The sequence below is a fragment of the Calidris pugnax genome, unplaced genomic scaffold (genome assembly GCF_001431845.1).
Source record: "Calidris pugnax isolate Ruff unplaced genomic scaffold, ASM143184v1 scaffold27, whole genome shotgun sequence".
NCBI classification, from domain to species: Eukaryota; Metazoa; Chordata; class Aves; order Charadriiformes; family Scolopacidae; genus Calidris; species Calidris pugnax.
The window spans coordinates 14,533,324-14,552,894 of NW_015090893.1; the positions used below are offsets into that span (position 1 = coordinate 14,533,324).

The 19,571-nt window shown below is 46.6% G+C and overlaps 1 protein-coding gene across 2 annotated transcripts in view; it reads left to right on the top strand.

Annotated features, from left to right (window-relative positions):
- KLHL3 (kelch like family member 3) overlaps positions 1-19,571 on the top strand; it is a 50,844-nt gene that overhangs the window by 23,912 nt on the left and 7,361 nt on the right. For both annotated transcript variants that reach the window (XM_014948177.1, XM_014948176.1), the window contains exons 5-11: positions 4,597-4,759; positions 7,753-7,862; positions 13,133-13,249; positions 14,295-14,444; positions 17,061-17,178; positions 17,935-18,132; positions 18,918-19,019. In XM_014948177.1, coding sequence (XP_014803663.1) covers positions 4,597-4,759; positions 7,753-7,862; positions 13,133-13,249; positions 14,295-14,444; positions 17,061-17,178; positions 17,935-18,132; positions 18,918-19,019 — 958 coding nt within the window. The remainder of the gene's footprint in view (positions 1-4,596; positions 4,760-7,752; positions 7,863-13,132; positions 13,250-14,294; positions 14,445-17,060; positions 17,179-17,934; positions 18,133-18,917; positions 19,020-19,571) is intronic.

A 19,571-nucleotide genomic window follows, 5' to 3' on the forward strand; every position in this document is an offset into this window, starting at 1 on the left:
CTCATATAGAAGGAAGAGCGAAAATGTGTCTGGGAATCAGCTGTCTGGAGGAAATAGGTGTTGAAACTGTCGGATTTGCAGACATAATAGTTGTAATAAAAAATGGCTTGAGAGACAGGAATAGCTGGCTGTTTTAACATCAGATCTTTGAATTTTTCAGTTAGGTCTTGATTTTGCAGCTGAACTGGCTGCCTTGCTGCTTGCTTTCCAACACTCATATCAAACCTACCACCTCAGCGAAGAGTAGCAAGAGTCCAGCGATGGAGAAGAGGCTCAACATGGTGTCCTTGAGCAGAGCTGAATGAAGAAGAGATTTGGGAGGAGACCTTGCATTCTCCTGGGCTGTCCTGTGACACTGGGCACTCCTGGGCACTGTCTGGCACTAGACAGTGAATACAGTTCCCTCTTCAGTGTGTCCCATCCATCCTTACTGATGGCACTTAATTACTTGCAGGCAGCCTTTGAATTGCCCTCCCAATTAAGAAAGTCATTACCTTTAGGGTTGTAATGATTCCCCCAGAAAAGTCCTGATTAACCTGATTTCACAAATTCCTAGGAATGAGGTGTAGTGTACCACCTGTGGTGTGTCCTTGTACCCTAACACAGTTCAAGGTTTGGCTCATATAGAAGGAAGAGCGAAAATGTGTCTGGGTGTCAGGAGGAAATAGGTGTTGAAACTGTCAGATTTGCAGACATAATAGTTGTAATAAAAAATGGCTTGAGAGACAAAGGAGGTAAAAAGCTTTGCTAGAAGCTGTAGCATTTCCTTTTCAAAGTGTGCTTCTGCACCTCAGCTTTCCCTAAGGGCTTAGGGATTCAAAACAAAGGCAGGAGAGTATCTGGCAGACGCAGTTTTGATGATAAAGGGATGATAAGTGGGTCAGTTCATGTCCCTTCCCCCTGTTCACTCCAAAAGCAGTGACTATAGGAGGTGAAAGCCTCAGCAGGGCTGACTTCTCTGGGCTCCTACAGCAGTTGGGTTGGGAGCCCTTCCCAGGCCTACAGAGAGTCTTTTAGATTGGCTTGATCTAATAGAAAGGTGAGGAGAAACTTGTGGATGTGGCCCTGGAGGACTGTGCCATGTCTGATGGATGTCTCTCCTCGTTTTTATCCCACTGTTTAACCAAGGGATGGTGTATCTACTCTGTGCAGTGAAGTTGGAGAAGGTAGATGAGGAGGGAAGTTGCGAGCTGCTCCTCTGTTTTCTCTCTCACCTCTGTATCCATTCTGTGATCCCTTCTCCTTCTTATGCCTGTTCCTGGAGAGGCTTTGTGCCTCTGATCCTGCTATATATGTCTCTGCCTTGGCTATTTCACCCCAGGTGGAGCATTTAAGTAGAAGGACCATTGTTCACCCTCAGCACTGCCTGGTAGCAGCTGGGGAGTGATAAAGCCTAATTGCCTTCCTAACACTGAAAAGCCACATTACAGTAATGGAGTTTTATCTCTGCTACTTGTGCAGTTTTAGAGGTGTTCAATTGGAACCAAGTATTTAACCTGCCTTGCAAATGCAAGATCTGGGTGTTTCTCTTGTCCCAGATTCCCCTGGGAGATGCCTCCCTGTTTGGGCAGATGTGCAGTCCCAGCTGTGGCCCTGGATGTGCTGCTGAGGATTACAACCAGTACCCTTACTTGGCTTCCAATTTGACCTAATTGTCAAAGCAGCTTATAAACCTTAATATATTCCCTGCCTTGAGGAAATGCTCCTCTCCCCGTTTTGCAGAGGAGGAAGGGTGTAGGTTAACTCTTGGCCAAGATTATTACCTGGAAGGCTGTGGCAGAGCAGGGAACTAACCCCAGTCTCTGAAGTCCAGCCTTAATGCCCTACCTATGGAATGAACCTTATAGCAACACAGAGCACTTTTGGCTGAAAGATATTTCTAGTTCAGCGACATGAAAGGTTTATGAAAGTATTTAATTGCATGGGCAATGTTCTGTAAAACCCGAGACTGGTACAGAGTCTGCAGAGCGAGAGAGCACAGCAGGGGAACTGCATGGTTGTGGGTCTGCATACATATATATATATATATATATATGCACACACACCATAAATAAGGTTGTGGACATAATTGCCTTAGCAAAGAAGTCACTTTCAGTATCAATAGCAGGTAATTTTGACATAGTTTCAAAAGACAACTGGATTTTGATAGGGAGGCTGATCTGGTAGAGAAGCCAGCTCTCTCTAAATCGTTCACAGTGGTTGGAGTTCAAATATTAAAAGCCAAAACTAGACCCAAGTGAGTAACTTGCCTGGATATTAATGGGGTTGCAGTTTGGTCCTGCCTCATGTTTAGGCAGGGCATTTCCTCTTGTTATTTCTAAAGGAAACAGACTTTGTGCTAGCGGATATCCTTTGCTTGCTTTTCACCTTCCCTGGTAAAAACAAGATGAGCGGTGAGACCTTCAGCTGGGAAATGAGAAAGAGAAAATCCACTCATCTCTTGATAGCCTATTTATATCCTACTTCTGAAAAGTATTCTATGATATTGCTCCTTTCCCAATAACTGCCGTGGCCTAAGGCTCCTTCTGTGCTGCCCTGCCAAGAGCAGCACAGTCCAGGGGGCTGGACCATGTGGGTATGAGAGATGGTGGTGAGTTCCCTCTGTTCTAGAGGCAATATCCCAAAACACTTGGGGTGAGCAGCCCACCTGGACTCACAGGGAGGAAGCTCTGGCTGGTACATGGCCAGAGGCTGTTTGCAGGGAATCTGACTTCTTTACCCACCGCCCTCATGCAAGTCAGGTGCTCGCCTTTCTGCTGACAGGAGGAGATGGTTCAGCTAGATAGAGAGGGGTTTGCAGCTAAGTTTCAAAAATGCAGGTGCATTGCTATCTTGATTTAATCAAAACCACAAACTAATCTCCTCCTGGCATCGTGAGGTTCGGGCCAAAATGGGCACCCGGGTTAATTGATTTTTTAATTATTATTTTATTTTATTGTTGCCTGTTGGGGTGGCTGCTTGGCAGCAGGGAGACACCGTACAGCTGGGCTGGAGCTGGAATGCATCAGTGGCTTAGAGAAGACCTGGGGCAGGTTCTGAGTGCCCTGCCCCGCTGTGTAACGGCACTGTGGGGGCAGGCGGGCAGGGACAAGGAGGGGACATCTTTTTCCTTCTCTGCCATCAAGACCCAGGGAGGTGAATGCTGTTAACCTGTTTGTTTTGTTTAACAGCCGCTTGGGGTTTTTTTTACTGCTAGGTTTCAAAAATGCAGGTGCATTGCTATCTTGATTTAATCAAAACCACAAACTAATCTCCTCCTGGCATTATGAGGTTCGGGCCAAAACGGGCACCCGGGTTAATTGATTTTTTAATTATTATTTTATTTTATTGTTGCCTGTTGGGGTGGCTGCTTGGCAGCAGGGAGACACCGTACAGCTGGGCTGGAGCTGGAATGCATCAGTGGCTTAGAGAAGACCTGGGGCAGGTTCTGAGTGCCCTGCCCCGCTGTGTAACGGCACTGTGGGGGCAGGCGGGCAGGGACAAGGAGGGGACATCTTTTTCCTTCTCTGCCATCAAGACCCAGGGAGGTGAATGCTGTTAACCTGTTTGTTTTGTTTAACAGCCGCTTGGGGTTTTTTTTGAGTCGGAAATAATTTCCCGGAAATCTGTGCTCAGATGGTGAGCACAGATGCCCGGTTGGAAGGACATGTGTGAAGCAGCCAGAGCTATGGAGGAGCTGGGATAAGACACGTCTGCAGTTGCTGTACGACATCAGAAAGGAAATAGCTGATGTCATGGGCTGTAACATCCCGACCGACTTTATTTTCTACTTCCTCTCCCGCTCACGGCCCTCAAAGGTGGTTTTTTCCAGCAGATGTCACGTTCCTGATCCACTCTGTCTTCCTTTTCTGCCTTTAGTTTTGTAGACACAAAGCAGTACCTCATTTTCAGATGCAGTCATGAACCACAAGCATTTTGGTTCTGCAGCATTTTGTGTGAGTGAAAAAGAGGGCTGTGGACTTGAACAGTTGGCCCCAACTTCCCTGAGAGCTTTGCTGTCACCAGAACCTGCTTGAGCTTCTGTGAACTCCCTCTCTTACACAGCAGTTTGGGCACCCTGCTCACCAGCCAATATGGTTTTCTTGGAAATGAGAAGGTTCAAGGTTTTCAGGAGTGCTGGGCAGCTATGGGCTTTGAATGTGATGGTGATGCAGATAAATAATAGAAAGCTCTTCAGGGAAAAAATAAATCAGTCTGTGTTCAGGACCTGCCTGCAGCAAAGCCAGGAATTCGGGTGCCTCCACGGTTGCCTGCATTTTGTCCTCACTTTACCTGCTTTGAGGTGCTTTGGGGAGAAATGTGAGAAGGGCTTCTCTTCTAGCCCAACACGGGACAGCTGTTTCCATCTCTTAGAGCACAGACAAGGATCTTCTGGATATGGATAGTGCTAAAACTTTACCCTTCCCTCTCGTACCCCACAGGGACGTGTCCCTCTCTGATGGGGAACTGCATCTGATTTGTGCAAGCAGTGAATCAAACTTTGTTGCTAACGCTAATTCCCCCCTTTCTTGCCTTTGCAGGTGTCTAATTTGTGCAAGCAGTGAATCAAACTTTCTTTGTTGCTAACGCTAATTCCCCCCTTTCTTGCCTTTGCAGGTTTTGTTGCCGGCTGCTAGTTTATTGCAGTTGATGGATGTTAGAAAAAACTGCTGTGACTTTCTCCAGTCCCAGCTACATCCCACGAACTGCCTTGGAATCCGAGCTTTTGCCGACGTGCACGCGTGCACCGAGCTGCTGCAGCAGGCGAATGCCTACGCAGGTGAGGGCAGGGTGGTCCCTTTCTCAAGTTAAACCTGTTTCCAGGAACAGCAACTCATAGGTCAAGCAAGATCAACACATTCTGGTTGGTCTCTTCATGCTTCCAGTAGTAGAACAGGGAAGGGAGTTCTTCATCAGGTTGTAGACTCGTAACTTTCTGCGATGCCGCAAATTGTGAAATGTGGTTTGGTTGCAGGGGAACACCTAAGGGGGTAAAAAAAACCAACCCTGCTCCTCTGGATCCCAGCCCACAGAACAGTTCCTCAGTAGGTTCCCAGTAAGCTCTTTGGCTGCCTGCTCAGCAGCAGAGTGTTGGCGTGGTGGTGTCCTTCCCGTGAGAGCGGGAGGTGATGCTGGGGATTTGTGAGTTTTTGGAAGAAATGGCACCAGGCAAAATTAAATCTTGTGGGTGGGAGTGGGAACCCTCAGCTAAAATGGTCACACAGTTTGAGCCTCTGATCCTTGGAGCAATGACCCCTTACCCCAAGGGTGGAGAGACTCTTGTTTCTTGAGTAAATGTGTTTGGTTGCAATAAGTAGGTGCAGGCAATGGCTTTCAGCATTTCTCCTCTACATCGTAAATGTAAAGCCATTCCAAGAGGCCCCATGCTTTTAAGTCCCCAGTGCTTTCCAGTCTCCTCTGGCAGAGTTGCCCTTGACCTCTGCTTGGGAGAAGCTGGTGGTTTTCTCTACTCAGTTTGTTTTTCTGCTTTTCTGTCTCGTTGTGTAGGGAAAAATACACCTGCTGTCTCCCAGAGCACCTGCTCTGTCCTCCAACGTTTTGCTTGGTATGGTTTTGTCCTTAATTGGACCATAAGTAGGCTCAGCGGAATAAAAATGTGCCCACCGAGTCCTCCGCTATTCTCCTGCAAATAAAAGTAAAACCTTTTCAGCTGCTCTGGCTGTATTATCCCCTGGAGGAAAAGGTACCCTGGAAGGAATGGTTAATTGTATAAAGGCTGGCTTGTAATATCTCATTATCCTTGCTTCCAGGCCCTGTTTAATCTTTAACCCAACAAGCAGCGCATTCACTGTATATTTATTTGGTTGTTTGGCAGTTAGAAAGTCTGCTTTGTTGTTTTATTGGCCTTCATAAGTCCCAGTTAGTACAACAGCCCATGTAATGTTAATGGAACTCCATTAATAAAAATGCCATTAACATTCTTTTCACTATGTTGTTTATGTAACAGTGTTAAACCAAGACAGAAGTCCCCAAACTCAAGAGTCCGTGCGTGCAAGGGCTCAGCTACTTGAGAAACGCTTAGTTCTGTCCAATGGAAAACTTTAGTAGCTGGAGGAGCCTTCTTGATGCAGGCACACGTTGCTTTACTAAAATCAGTAAATATTTTTACTTGCTTCCAACGAGTAACAAGAGATCAAATACCTTTCTACTGCCAGATGCCAGTCCAGAATGAATAGGTGATTGTGTCCAGAAGTCAGAGTGCATCCAGATTACTGTGTGGGGAGCGTTTCCTGCTTCTCAAGTATTTAAGGCCAGAAGAGTTCATTAGAGTTTATATATGTTTTCCAGCACAACAGAGTATTAAGCTTTATCCAGAGACTGCTATATTTAGTTGGAAACTTTGGCTTAGCTGTGGTGGTTTGGTCCCCATTAGTCCAAGAGGGATTCGTGGCTGGGGAAGCCCAGGTGTCCTCTGCAGCACCAGCGTTGGTGAGGAGTTGTTGAGGAAAGATCTCCAAGGAGCCCCTCTCTGGAAGTTATACCAGCTTGTGTCCCTGGAGTGCTGCTTTTTGGCAGGCAAAGTGCTGTGCAAAGGTGACAACTGGAGGCAGATCTTGCTGCAGAGGGAGCTCTTTGGATACACGAATCTGAGTTTCTCAATCTAAAGGGATTAGGGCTTGAAAAAAGCTGCTTCAGATAAAGTGTCTGAGATTCGTGTTTCCATATTTTAGTCAAAGATAAATGGGACTTGGCAAATGGCAGGTGAGATTAAAGTGGCACATATCTGTAACCAATGTTTGCAAAACTAAACTTTTCTGCAACTGGCTAACAATGGGTTTGACTGAGAAATTATTTTTTAGAAAGTAATTCTTTCCTACTGCCCTTTGGCTAAGATGTAAAGCTTGACAGATTTGATGATCCTTTTTGGATTTGAATTGCAATTGGTGATAATTCTTCCTGTTTGGGATTATAAACAGTGATGTGTATTTTGTTTTCAAGTGGCTCCCAAAGTTACAGCATTGGAGGGATTTGGAAGCAAAAAGAGAGAAAAAGAAATACAGTTGCAGCCTTAAGTGGCAAGGGGCAAGGCTGCTGGGAAAGATGGGTGCTGAGAGTTTGGAGCAGGAGACAGGTTAAATTTGCACATTTTGGGGGAGAGAGGTAAAAGGTGGAAGGAGAGAAGGAGAGCTGATGCCACGTGTGTGCATGAGATGAGGATCTCCCCCTTGTCCATCTCTCTGTGTGTGTCCCCTTGCATGTACAGATTCAGCTGGATGCTCTGGGATCCATCCCTTTTTCCTGCTCAGTGTATGCACCAAACTGATGTTTGGCTGATTCTAAAGATGGTCTTTCCTTTGAATACCTACAAATATCAAGCACCCTTGCTGGAGTCTCATCCAGGTGTTGAGCAGATCTGATTCTGTCTAGCTTGTTGAAGTGGGCAAGAACTGAATCTCAAGGTGGCCAGGTTATTTATACTACTTTAGGAAAGGCATTGGCACTTTTCTCAATTGCCACTTCTAATCATATTTGCCACTGGAAGATACTTGGTGGCTTTTCAGAAAATTAAGTTCCCATTTAGTGTCATTTATGGAAGTGTCTCATGGGGCTTGCGTTACTTGAAATGACATCAAATTGCTTTAGCTTGGTCTGAGACTATTTTCTTTTTCTGTTCCACCCTGCAGTTGTGACACATTGTTTGTCTCAGGTGCTCAGAGCAGTAATAATACCAGTTCTCTGAATGTCCTTCCATTGACTTAAAGCATGGATTTCATTATAATTTTCTGTTCCCCCTTTTCATTTGTTGAACAGAGCAGCACTTTCCTGAGGTGATGCTAGGAGAAGAATTTCTTAGCCTTAGTCTGGACCAGGTTTGCAGTTTAATATCAAGTGACAAGCTCACAGTCTCCTCTGAAGAAAAGGTACAGTAAATTGTATAGCAACAGTGAATGTAAGAATGCTGAATGTTTCTAGATACTACATCGGGAACTGCTCTCGTGTTGTGCTCTTTAGAGGCAATTTTCCAACAGAGCTCATGTGGAAAGGAAAATTAAAAATAATGTGAATCCTAAAAACACATAAAAATGACCTTCACTTGGTTGTTCTTTGTAGGAAGTAATGATTCTCAGATCCATATCTCCTCCAAAAACCCTGGGGACAGAAATGAGTACCTTCCCTCTCTGGAAAACTAAGACCCTCCCATCTACTGTTGGTGTAAAGCTCTTATTACCTGCCATAAAACCTCAAAAGAAGGTGAATTTCATTAGGCTGGTGAGGAGCATTGGCTTCTGTTGCATGTTGGACAGAACAAATAAAGGAGGCCCGCAACCAAAAAGGAAGGAAGGAAACTTTTTTCTAGCATCATCAGTGTTTTTAGTGGAAGAGGGGCATAAAAGCACTGATTGATGTTGTTTTGTGGTTGAAATATTCAGCACGTCTTGTGTGGTCTGTAGTCCTAGGGAGAAGGGTGACCAGAGGTTATGGTACATGGTGAACACCAGGTCCAGCCCCTTTCTCTGGTGTGGGCTTCTTGCATGACCCTGCAGGAGGTTTCTGGGGAGAGGTACATGCCTTGAGTCCTTCAGCTCACCTCCTGGTTGTTGCTGTGGGGAGATGGACACTTGTGGGAGGCTACAGGAGAGCTCGAGGATTATGTGGCTCGTAAATTCAGGACTTCTCTTGCATCCCTGTTGGTGGGATGAGGCTGGACCTGGGTGTGCTTGGTGCTGCTGGTCTGGTCTGAGCTGGTCAGGCTGTGCACCCCATCCTGCTCAGCCCCTCCAGGAGAGGGGCAGACATGGGAGTGCTTGGGCCCATCAGGACCGTAAAGCTTGCCAGAAAACCTGCGCTATGTGAGGTGCAAACGCAGCCATGCTTCATTCAGACACCGAGCCAGCAATCTCGGGGGCTTTGGGAGTGTGTTTCCCCAGGTGTGGGGTCTCAGCAGGCGCTGGAGGTGCCACACAGGCAGGGACAGAAAGGGGAAAAACAAATGGCCTGAACTCACAGCAAAATCTCTTTGCGTGAGCCAAGCAGCCTGCAAAGGGAAGTGCAAGTTTAGTAACCAATTTTTCCAGTTCTGTGCAGCATTGTTAAAAAGCTTTTACTGGCCTGGTGCCCAGAGAAATCAAAGTACTCCCTCCCTCATCTGAGCTTTATACAATCAAAACCAGTATTTCTTTAGCTGATTGTAAAAGTTGAGAGTGCAAGGCAGTGGAAGGAAATGTAAGCATAAGCTGCACGTTCAAAACAGCAGATATGAATAACAGGAGAGGGGCAGAGCATGGGGCTGGAACATAGACATGAAATATGTGCTGGAGTCCAAAGAAGTGCTGAAAATTGGGGGAAGACTCTTTAGGCTGCTGTGTTGTATTAGCTCCATGACAGAGAAGCAGCTTTCCTGACTTTTATTCTTCCTATTTGCTGATGTGTAAGATACACACTATAAAAACATTAATATGTGTATATATATATATAGGAAAATCTGAGAGCTAAATTGTCACAGCCGGGTTTTATGAGAGGTTCCTCCTCTTCCTGTGAGGCAGGAAGGTTATAGCTGAGTCCTACCAGGACCAGGAGGTGACAAGGCCAGGGAGGGAAGCGTTGCCCTTACAAAGCTTCAAGACCAGGCATGTGCACCCAAGAACTTGTGCGTTCTCCCCTTCCTCTGCCACCCCCCAGCTATACCCATTGGCCTATTAAAATACATTCTGTATCTCCACAGATTTTTTGGCATACGTGTGCACCCAAGAACTTGTGTGTTCTCCCCTTCCTCTGCCACCCTCCAACTAATACCTATTGGCCTAATAAAATATATTCTGTATCTCCACAGATTTTTTGGCATACTTATATCCCTAGACCATCAGGACTGCAAAATTGTTTGCTGCCATAGAAATCTATTTTAATTATAAGATGGTGACAACGTTTCCCCTTTATTCAAAGATTATCCTCCTTCCTCTCCCTCTCCCCCTTGCTGTTGCCAGCCTCTGTGGCTGCACAGGCCCTTCTGGCCTAGGGCAAAGGTTTATTTTGGTCCCTGCCTGCTCTTTTTGCTGTAGCTGAGTACTTTGAAGACAGTTTTTTCAATGCTTTTTTTACCTGACCTAATTGGCTCTTTAATTGTAACAGTGCATGAAAGCAAGGAAAAACTATTAAAAAAAATAAAAATCATACTTGTTCATATTTATTAATGATGTGTGAAATGAAGGTGCTTCCAGCCCTTGAGAAATGACTCCCCCCAGCTCAGAACAGTGACAAAACCAATGTTTAAGAGGGTTGGGAGTTTTGGATTGGGGATTTTGAAGAGAGCCCACTAATCGACTCAACACCTCATGCCCCTATCATGCAGTAGAAGCTGATGCACAGTTTGGTCCCTCACTCCTGGGAGTATCTAACAACTGGATTTTTGGCCTAAGAGACCAGGAAAACATCTGGGTTGCTCTTTGCTCAGGTGGTGTGTGGAAAGGGGATATTCCAGGCTCTTACCTTTCTATTCCACAGAGTGGGAAACCTACTTCTCCCGAGCTTGGGACTGCTCCTACAGCCAGGCAGGTGCCAGGCACTAACACAGCCTGTGCCTCCACTCTAAATTAAGCAGTGTGAGTAATTGCTTCGTTTACATCCCACCCTGGCAGCGGGTCTGGCAGGGCCAGGAAAACCCAGCAGCTGCTGGGGGTCTGCAGCGGGCACAGCGTGTGGAGGGAGGGCATGGCAGTCATGGAAACAGATGTGGCCTTTAAATAGAGATATTGCTGTCTCAGATTAAGATTTTTTTCCCCCTTCTCATGAAGCAAATCAGAGCCAATGGAAAGTGCCAGAATCTGATTTTTTTTTTCAAAATTCAGTTATTTTTAGAATAGGCACAGCAGGGTAACACCAATGTATGCTTAACCCAGGAGGGGTCTCCAGCACCAAGGAAGCAGCTTATTCCTTGTGCACATTTGCTTTAACTTCCTTTAAGACTCGTTCACTGTCACCTTGGTCTGTAGCTGGGTACATCCTGGTCCTGTGACTTCTTCCATAGCTCAGCATTTGTGCAGAAGAGGTTAATGAAAAGCATTTTCGTTGGCTAAACATTTGCTTTGTGCTCCTTGCACACTCGTTTGCAATTAAAAATCTTGCAACAACCTCATTTCTACTTTAAGGGCCTTGTAGCCAAGTGAAATTGTTTGTTTATTTTCATTTTGAAATACTTAAAGGCTCTGCAGCAGTTCTTTTCCTCTGCATTTGCTGGGGTTTGATTACATGGCTCCCTGTTGCGTTGCTTAAATCCTCATCGCAGTGTCCTGAATTCCAAACAGTTCAGCAGGAGCATTTGTTGGCATAGGAGATGAGGCTGGTGCTTTATTGCTTTTTAAAAGTATATAGTTTAGCTTATGAGGAAGAAACCCCTTTCCACTCTGCTTCTCCTTTGTGGGAGGAGGCGCCGGCCAGTGCCTCCTGCAGATACATTTGCCAGCAACAATCGGGGACCGAGGGATGGTGCCCTCAGTTCTGGTTGATTTTGTCCAATTAGTGACCTTGGACCAAACGAAATGGTTTCTTGGGGAGTCACGGGGAGGGGTGGAAAGAAGGAAAAAGTATCTGTGCAAATTGACCTGACCACTTGGTGACCCCGGAGGGAAGCTCAAACCGCGGGCACGTGCCGAGCGTGCCGGGGCACGGGGCCAGCCATGCTTTTTGGGGGGAAACATGCTTTTTGGGATGGATGCAGCCCGTAGGAGGGGCTGTGCTCAGCAGCCTGCTCCGAGTAACCGGGCAGCGAGGGCACTGGGGGAATCCTCTGCTACAAGGACAGGCTGAGGGAGCTGGGGTTGTTCAGCCTGGAGAAGAGGAGGCTCCGGGGAGACCTAATAGCAGCCTTCCAGTACCTGAAGGGGGCCTACAGGAAGGCTGGGGAGAACCTGTTTAGAAAGGCCTGCAGTGACAGGACGAGGGGAAATGGCTTCAAGCTGGAGTGGAACAGATTTAGATTGGAGATTAGAAGGGGGTTCTTTACTGTGAGGGTGGTGGAGCACTGGAACAGGTTGCCCAGGGAGGTGGTTGAGGCCCCATCCCTGGAGATATTCAAGGAGAGGCTCGATGAGGCCCTGGGCAACCTGGTCTAGTTGGGGGTGTCCCTGCTGACTGCGGGGAGGTCGGACTAGATGGCCTTTGGAGGTCCCTTCCGGCCTGGGCAATTCTATGATTCTATGATTCTATGAATTTTGCCTGTAGATGTGAGTGAAGGGCCAGAATTTAATTCTGACTCCGCAGGGAAGCTCCACGGCAAGGATCCAGAGCCTGCCGTGCGGTGTCTGAGCTGCACCAGCCCCTCTCCTTGCCTTGCTGGGTGTTTCAGGAAGCCTTTCCCATTCCCGGTGACATTTTTAGGCCTTTCTCCTGGGAGCAGAGAGGCTCAGGGTGACCGAAGCACATGCATATTCATGCAGAAGCTCACGTAGGAGGCTTCTACCCACATCTGCTGGTTGTGTGGGGCTCTGCAGGGGCTCCTGCTGCGCGGGGCTGTTTGTGAGTGTGGAGTCACGGCGTGGATGTTTGGATGCTTATCTCAACCGGTCGGATCTGGGAGTAAAACTAGATTTTGGTTCAGACCAGAAGCCCGGCGTGCCCTTGTTTTCCTGCAGGAGTATCTGGCTATTTTTAGCGGTGAAACGCACGCGTGGCTGCAGACAGGGATTTTTCCTGCGCCCACGGTGAACTTGTCCTGAAGACTCCTTGGTTTTTGGGGGGTAGGGGGGACCGGTGCAGTGATTAAACATGATGGTGAATGTAGTGACTTATGGTGTGGGCAGACTCCTTGGGGAGGGGAGGTCTCTGTTATCAGGAGTAATCGTTGTGGCTGATTTCACGCATAATGTCCAGTGCAAATGTCAGCAGGCTAATTAACTTTCCTGGCCGCCTTCCAACACTAATGTCCAAGAAGTCTATGATTGTCCTGGACACACGCTTGGCTTTGAAAGGGATACAGCACGTCTAGATGTGAAGTTGCTCATTAATATGCATGCTCAGCTCACCTCTTCACCACTGGGGTGCTTGTGCTCAGTGTATAGTCACAGCTTTGTCAGCTGTTTGATAGAGATCTTGCACCTCCTTCCTTCCATGTTGTAAAATCACAACGCTGCTGACTCTGGGTAGGTGACTGTGTGAGCCAGTTCTCTCTTCTCCGTTTAATTGTACTTTATCCGTGTAGGTCTTTGAAGCGGTTATTTCTTGGATAAATTATGAGAAGGAATCTCGCCTAGAGCACATGGCTAAACTGATGGAGCACGTCCGCCTTCCCCTTTTGCCCAGAGATTATCTTGTACAGGTTAGTCTGCAAATAAGTCATTAATACTTGCACTTAAACTGCTGGTAGCTCCTTAATCAATGGCTTGGCTGTTTGTGCCTGAGATGGGTAATCTGGCATGTTGCTAAGTTTGTAAACAGAGGAATAAAAGGAAAAGCTGGGTGGACTCTGAAATTAATGTGTGTGCCCAGAAAGCTTCATGCAAATGTGACCTGTGCTGTGCCAGGCAGTGCTGAGAGCTGAGCTCCTGCCCCTCATGGTGGAAGCATTTACAAGTTAATATCTTGGGATTTTTCATCCTGAAAATACCCAGGTGGTGGTGTTACGAGCTTGTGCAGTTTTTTTTTCCCCTAATGCACAGGTAAATTTAGCTTGCTGAACAGTTTTTTCCCTAATGCACAGGTAAATTTAGCTTGCTGAAAACATGTCATGTGTGATAATTTTGGCTTAAGACATGTTCTGCCCATAGAGATGGCTCTGTGTGACTGGCAGGTGAGGTGCCCTCTTGGAGATTGTTCTTGATGAGTTAATTCCTGGATCTGGGCCTTGATAATGAGCTGAGAATCCCCAAAGAAGGGGTTGGCACATGGGCTCTTGGCCTACTATGCTTTATTATGTTTCTAAAAATACCAATACAATTGAAAGAAAATTGGTATTCACAAGATGAACCCATCACGTAATTTTTTTTCTCTCAACTATATCTTCTGATTGCATAAAAGAGATTGCCTCCTTTTAAAAATTCTGAGTCAAATAACAGAAGTTACTTATTTTATACGCAGACTCCTGGGGAATTCTTCTCTCCTGAGTTAAATGTCTTCCAGAGGGTGGTAAAATAGAGGGAGCACTGCTACTCATGAGTGATGCTGGAAAAAGTGAGAAGCTGGGATGTTACTGCATGTGTTCCTTTGGGAAGAGCTAGAAATCTGTGTTTGTCTTCTGCATTTTTTTTCCTGGTACTTTGGAAGAGAAATTGTGGATTTCACGTTCTTTCTACAAAGCTCCTTGTGACCTGTTGCCACCAAGTGCTTCAGTTTAAATGATTTTGCATGTGTGTGTGTGTTTTCAGACAGTTGAAGAAGAAGCTTTAATCAAGAATAACAACACCTGTAAAGACTTCCTTATCGAGGCTATGAAATATCATTTGCTTCCTCTGGATCAAAGGCAACTGATAAAGAATCCCAGAACAAAGCCGAGGACTCCCGTTAGCCTGCCAAAGGTAAGCTGAATTTGTCGCTTTGTGCCACCTCACACGGTGTTACTGGTGGCACTTTCTGTCTTTGAGAGGAGCTTGTGTGCTTGCCACATTATTTCTCACTCCGTGGTTGTTCTTCAAAGTCTTTTACTCCCTCTTCTGGTATTGCCTGCGCCCACCAAGGATGCATAATTAAGTTGGGTAAACTTAGATAAGCCCTTAGGAGAAGCAGTATCTCTGCTCCCAGGGGCAAGGGTCTGCTCTTGAAGCATTTTGTCAGCCACAAGTGGTTTTTGTGAAGGGCTGTTCCTGCTGGAGCTGTGGCTTGGGAATCGCTGCCCTGTGGAGCGGCGATGGCTGCAGGGAGCTGCCTGCAGTGCTGGGAGGGTTTCTGCTGGCTTTGTAGCACTGCCCGGGAGCCCTGCTGAGGAAGGTCACAGTAGGTGTCTTTCCTTTTCCCATATCCATCACTGGAAACCAGGAGAGCAGGAAAAAACAGCACCCAGAGCCGTGGGGAGGAAGTCTGAAGCAGATTTCAATAGACTCAAAGCAGCTACTGAACAAATAATCCTTGTTACTCCCCGCAATTATCCCGCAGGCGTGTGATGCTCTGGCCACCACTTCATTAGTGAAGGAAAAAAATGACAGCAGAAACTATTTTCCCCATGCCCCAGAGTTAAATGCAGCTTGGCACAATGTCTCTCAACAGCCTGTAGCTGAAGTTATTAATAAGCATTTCAGAGATTTTAAGACATCAAACCCACAGTGTATTTAGAAGCATTATTTTTGTGAGCACAAATCACAGGGAGCTTGCTTTGTGGGATGGTGTATGAGATCTGTGCTACGTGGGACTATTCAGATGTTTAGATATTGAACTGTCCATTGAGAAGTTGCTGTTCCGCAGAGTCTGTTGGTGCATTGTGACCTTTCTGCCTGCTGGCACTGAGATGAAGTTGGTAGAACACAGCTTTGGGTGTCTCATGAAGGGTTCATATGACCCTTGTTCAAGAGCTAAAGTAGTTAATGATGAAAATGAACAGTGAACCAGGGAGTTCAGCACTTCTATACCTGAAATAGAAGTTCTCAACGTCTTTAAAGCATGACCTATGAGCACAAACCCAAATCTTCTGCAGGTCTCTCCTCCCTTCTTTTTAACTCTAAAGAAAGAGGAGAAGGTGATGATCTTCCAGCAATCCTGTTACTGAGAAACTTTCATCTTGTCTGTGGGTCCCGCTGATGAGGGATTACCGTCTGCTGTGAAATCTCTTAATTCCATAATCGTGTGAAGCTCTGCAGCTTTCCATGGAAGACTGTTACACAACTAGTAGTCAGGCTGCTAATTTAGACTCAGTTTGCTTTCTAATGTCACATTCTTATCTTTGTAGATCAAACAGCCCAGTATTTCCATACTCTTCACATTCTTTAAATTGCTGCCTAGCTCTGTACTTTTAAAGCAACCATGGCTGGAGTTGAGCTCATTACCTGAGTGACCTCAGGTGAGGATCTTATCTCCTCAGCTACTCCCAGCCGACTTGCAGAGGCCAAAGCCAGTTTCCTGTCTACTCTTTGGCCATATTTGAAGCGCCGTTATCTTGCTTCTACCTCCTTGGCCTTGTTAAAATCAGATTGTCTTGGATAGTGTTTGCTTCTGCCGATTTGCTGTGATAAGGGGAGCAAATCCTCTCTCCTGATAGCTGTGGAGGGTAGAAACGTGTCCAGAACAAAGTGCAGGTCGAGTTGTTTGTAGGTGCAGGGGGTTTGGACACCACCTGTGCACGCGTTATTCCAGAGCACCCATGATGGGGACTCAGGAGTGATGGGCAACCCTTGAATCTGAGCTGTTGGCTCCTGGGACCACCACCCCTGGGCAAATCAGTGAGTCCATGGGGAGTTTGTCTGCTGGTGGCAGACAGGGCAGATTTGGGAAAGTCCACGTGCCATCCAGGTGTGCTCACTTTTTCACCAGTATCCACCACTTGCCATGAACGGAGTCTGGGGCTGGAAGGACCTTTATCCAGGAAGGACTCCTGCACTCCTGAGATCTGCCCTTGATCACCTTCACATAGATCTTCCCTATCTGTAAGGAATTCAGAGTTTAATTACTGGATTTGCATCAATAAATGTTGTAGCCAAAAGCCTTAATGAAGCTGACAAATCACTTCCTTCACCAGCCCAGCACCCTGGGTCTTAATAGTCCTGTTGATTTCCCCGAGTGCCGTCTTCCCCGCAGGTGGCAATACAGCTGTCAGGTTTTATTTGCTAAGTGGCATCGATTATTTTTAGCACCACCATGGAGATAATGACTAAACAGTGGGCTGGCTCTGGAAATTACACTGGGATCTTCTTCACTTAAAAATACTTCACAGTGAGTCCTGTGTGTGCCCTGGTGCAAAGTGGTTCCAAGGGGAGCTAGGGCAGGCTGCCCACCTCGGAAATGGTGAGGAAGAGTTCATGGAGGCTGAAATATTTAGTGTACATTAAACTGGAGATAACTTTTTCCCCTGCTGCAGAGGCTTTTAGTAGGCCTGCAGAATGTTTTGGTTAACTGCTCTTGACCAGGTTGTGGTGATGATCTCTTTGCCTAGAGCAGCTGCCTGGACTGGTGTCTGAGGTTTTCTAGTTCTCCTCTTCCCTCTCCAGGTGATGATCGTGGTGGGTGGACAAGCACCAAAAGCCATTCGCAGTGTGGAGTGCTATGATTTTGAGGAGGAGCGATGGGATCAGGTTGCGGAGCTTCCCTCCCGGAGATGCAGAGCAGGTAACAGGAACAATTTGTAATGCTGTAACCTTTTTTTGGTTTTCCAGTGCAGCTTTTCAGAGCTGGATGGATGTCCTCAGTTGTCCCTTCAGCCTTCCTCTGTGTCCCTGGCCTCAAGCAGCTCTTTCTTTTTGCCATTCCTGCCTCCTCTTTCCCTGCACACGTGTATCATTCTCAATCAGGTGGATGCCCTGCTCTCCGGAGGTGTTGCTCCTGCCTGTCTGCCCTCCATAGTCACTGTCTCCCCTTCATCACCTCTGTCTCCTGGCTACTACTCCATCAACGTTTCCCCTCCTCCTCCCATCCTGCTGGCCTGGCAGCCCACAGGGATCCAGTTTTCTGTGCTGGTCCTATTGAAAATCAAAAGAGCTGAGTCAGGCCCTCTTGGTGCTGAGAAGGTAGGTGATGGAGAACAGATCTGTACATTGGGACTGTTCCTCTTGAAGACATCTGAGAGGGCTGTGAATGTGGATCACCATTTGGTGTCCTCTCTGGCTCAGAAAATTACTCATTCAGGTGTGAAATCCATCTGTGCCTTATGTTACTGTGTATTTATGTGCATTTCACCTTCCATATGACACGTATGTTTTATCATACTTGGCTCCAATGCTCTTAACCTGCAGAAAATGCCAAAGACTTGCCCACGTTCTGCTCTTCCCTGCTGTCTTACGCACCCCAGCAGATGTCTGATGGTACTCGCTTCCCCAACTCTTGGTAAAACCTCCATAAAAATCTTTCTCTCTCTTCTTTTACCAGGTGTGGTATTTATGGCTGGCAACGTTTATGCTGTCGGGGGCTTTAACGGCTCTTTAAGGGTACGGACGGTCGACGTGTACGATGGTGTGAAGGACCAGTGGACATCCATAGCCAGCATGCAGGAAAGAAGAAGCACTTTAGGAGCAGCTGTGCTCAATGACCTCCTGTATGCAGTGGGCGGCTTTGATGGCAGCACTGGTAGGTGACTGAGCAAAAACCCAGGCAGTGTCTGACCTGAAAAATGTGTTTGCAGAGCTTTAGCTGAGGTTTCTGTGCCCTTCCTCTATGATTTTGTAGAGAAGGAGCCAGAGATTGGGGTTACTGTGTGTTATAACTAACCACATGCACGTTCTGAACCATCAGTAATTGCAGAGTATCTCACCCTAGTTTCTTTCAGTTTTGTTCTCTGTATGACTATGTTTATTCTGGACCGAACAGGTTTTTTTTTTTTTCCTGGTTTTAGTTAAATTTTGCATAGCAACATGAATAAAATGCCAGCACGGCATGTTATGGGGTACGTGTGTCTTGAATTTATGTTTAAATTCACACCTCTGCCTCTGCTGTACAGCTTTACCACTTGGTTAAGCCCTAAAACTCACTATTTGGGCTGGTGATGAGTACAATGCAATGGGATCTGGGGGAATTTTTAAGCCTTTGCATGGATGTTTTGTAATGCTTGAAAGGACGTGAGACTTTGGGGCTTGGAATCTGGGCTCTGCTCCTCCTTGGTGTCCCCAGCACATCGGAGGGGCAGCAGTCTCAGGGCAGAGGCCTTGGGTAACAATTTTTCCAGCTGCTGACAAAGTGGCATTGAGACACTGGCCCTGGGCTGAAAGGCAAGGGACTAGAAAATGGGGTTGCAGGAAGAGTGGGGGGAATTATGGATTTGGGAGGAGGTGGAAGGCAAATGAAAGTGCAACACCAATCTTTTTTTCTTCTCTTTTTTTTTAATTAGAAAACCTGTGTATCCCCTTTTTAACTAGGTCTGGCATCAGTTGAGGCCTATAGCTATAAAACCAATGAGTGGTTTTTTGTGGCTCCCATGAACACAAGAAGAAGCAGTGTTGGAGTTGGAGTTGTGGAGGGTAAGAAAATCAGCAGCCATTTCCATCCAGCAAATGTTAACTGTGTCCAACAGAAGCCTGAACGATTAAGTGCAATAGGAGGAACTGCAGGAACTGTTCTCTAGACTATCTTTAGTTGGTAAAGATTTATTTTATGTGACATAATCACTGCAGCTTTTTCCATTCTCCTCTTTATCTTAGTGAAAACTCATGTGTAGCTTTCCAAGAGCCTCAGACCCATATCAGACCAGCCCATGCCTCCTGTGAACGCCATTAGGTGCACGCAGGTTTCTTTGAATCCTTATTCCTCCCGGGCTGCTTCTGGCTGGTGAAAGCAAGTGGGATTGAGCAGCGTGTGCCGTTGCTGTCGGCAGACGCTGCGTGGATGGAGTACCCATCAGAAAATCTGCTCAGCAAGAGAAACAGGAGTGTAGTTCGTCCCACAGCCCCAAGCTGGCAGTTTGGCAGGAATGCTAAACCCTGTGTTTATTGACATCAGGCACGCACGGCACGACGTGCTCTGGTTGGTAAATGAGCAGGGAGAGACGACAGCAAAACGCCGGTGCTGCGGCA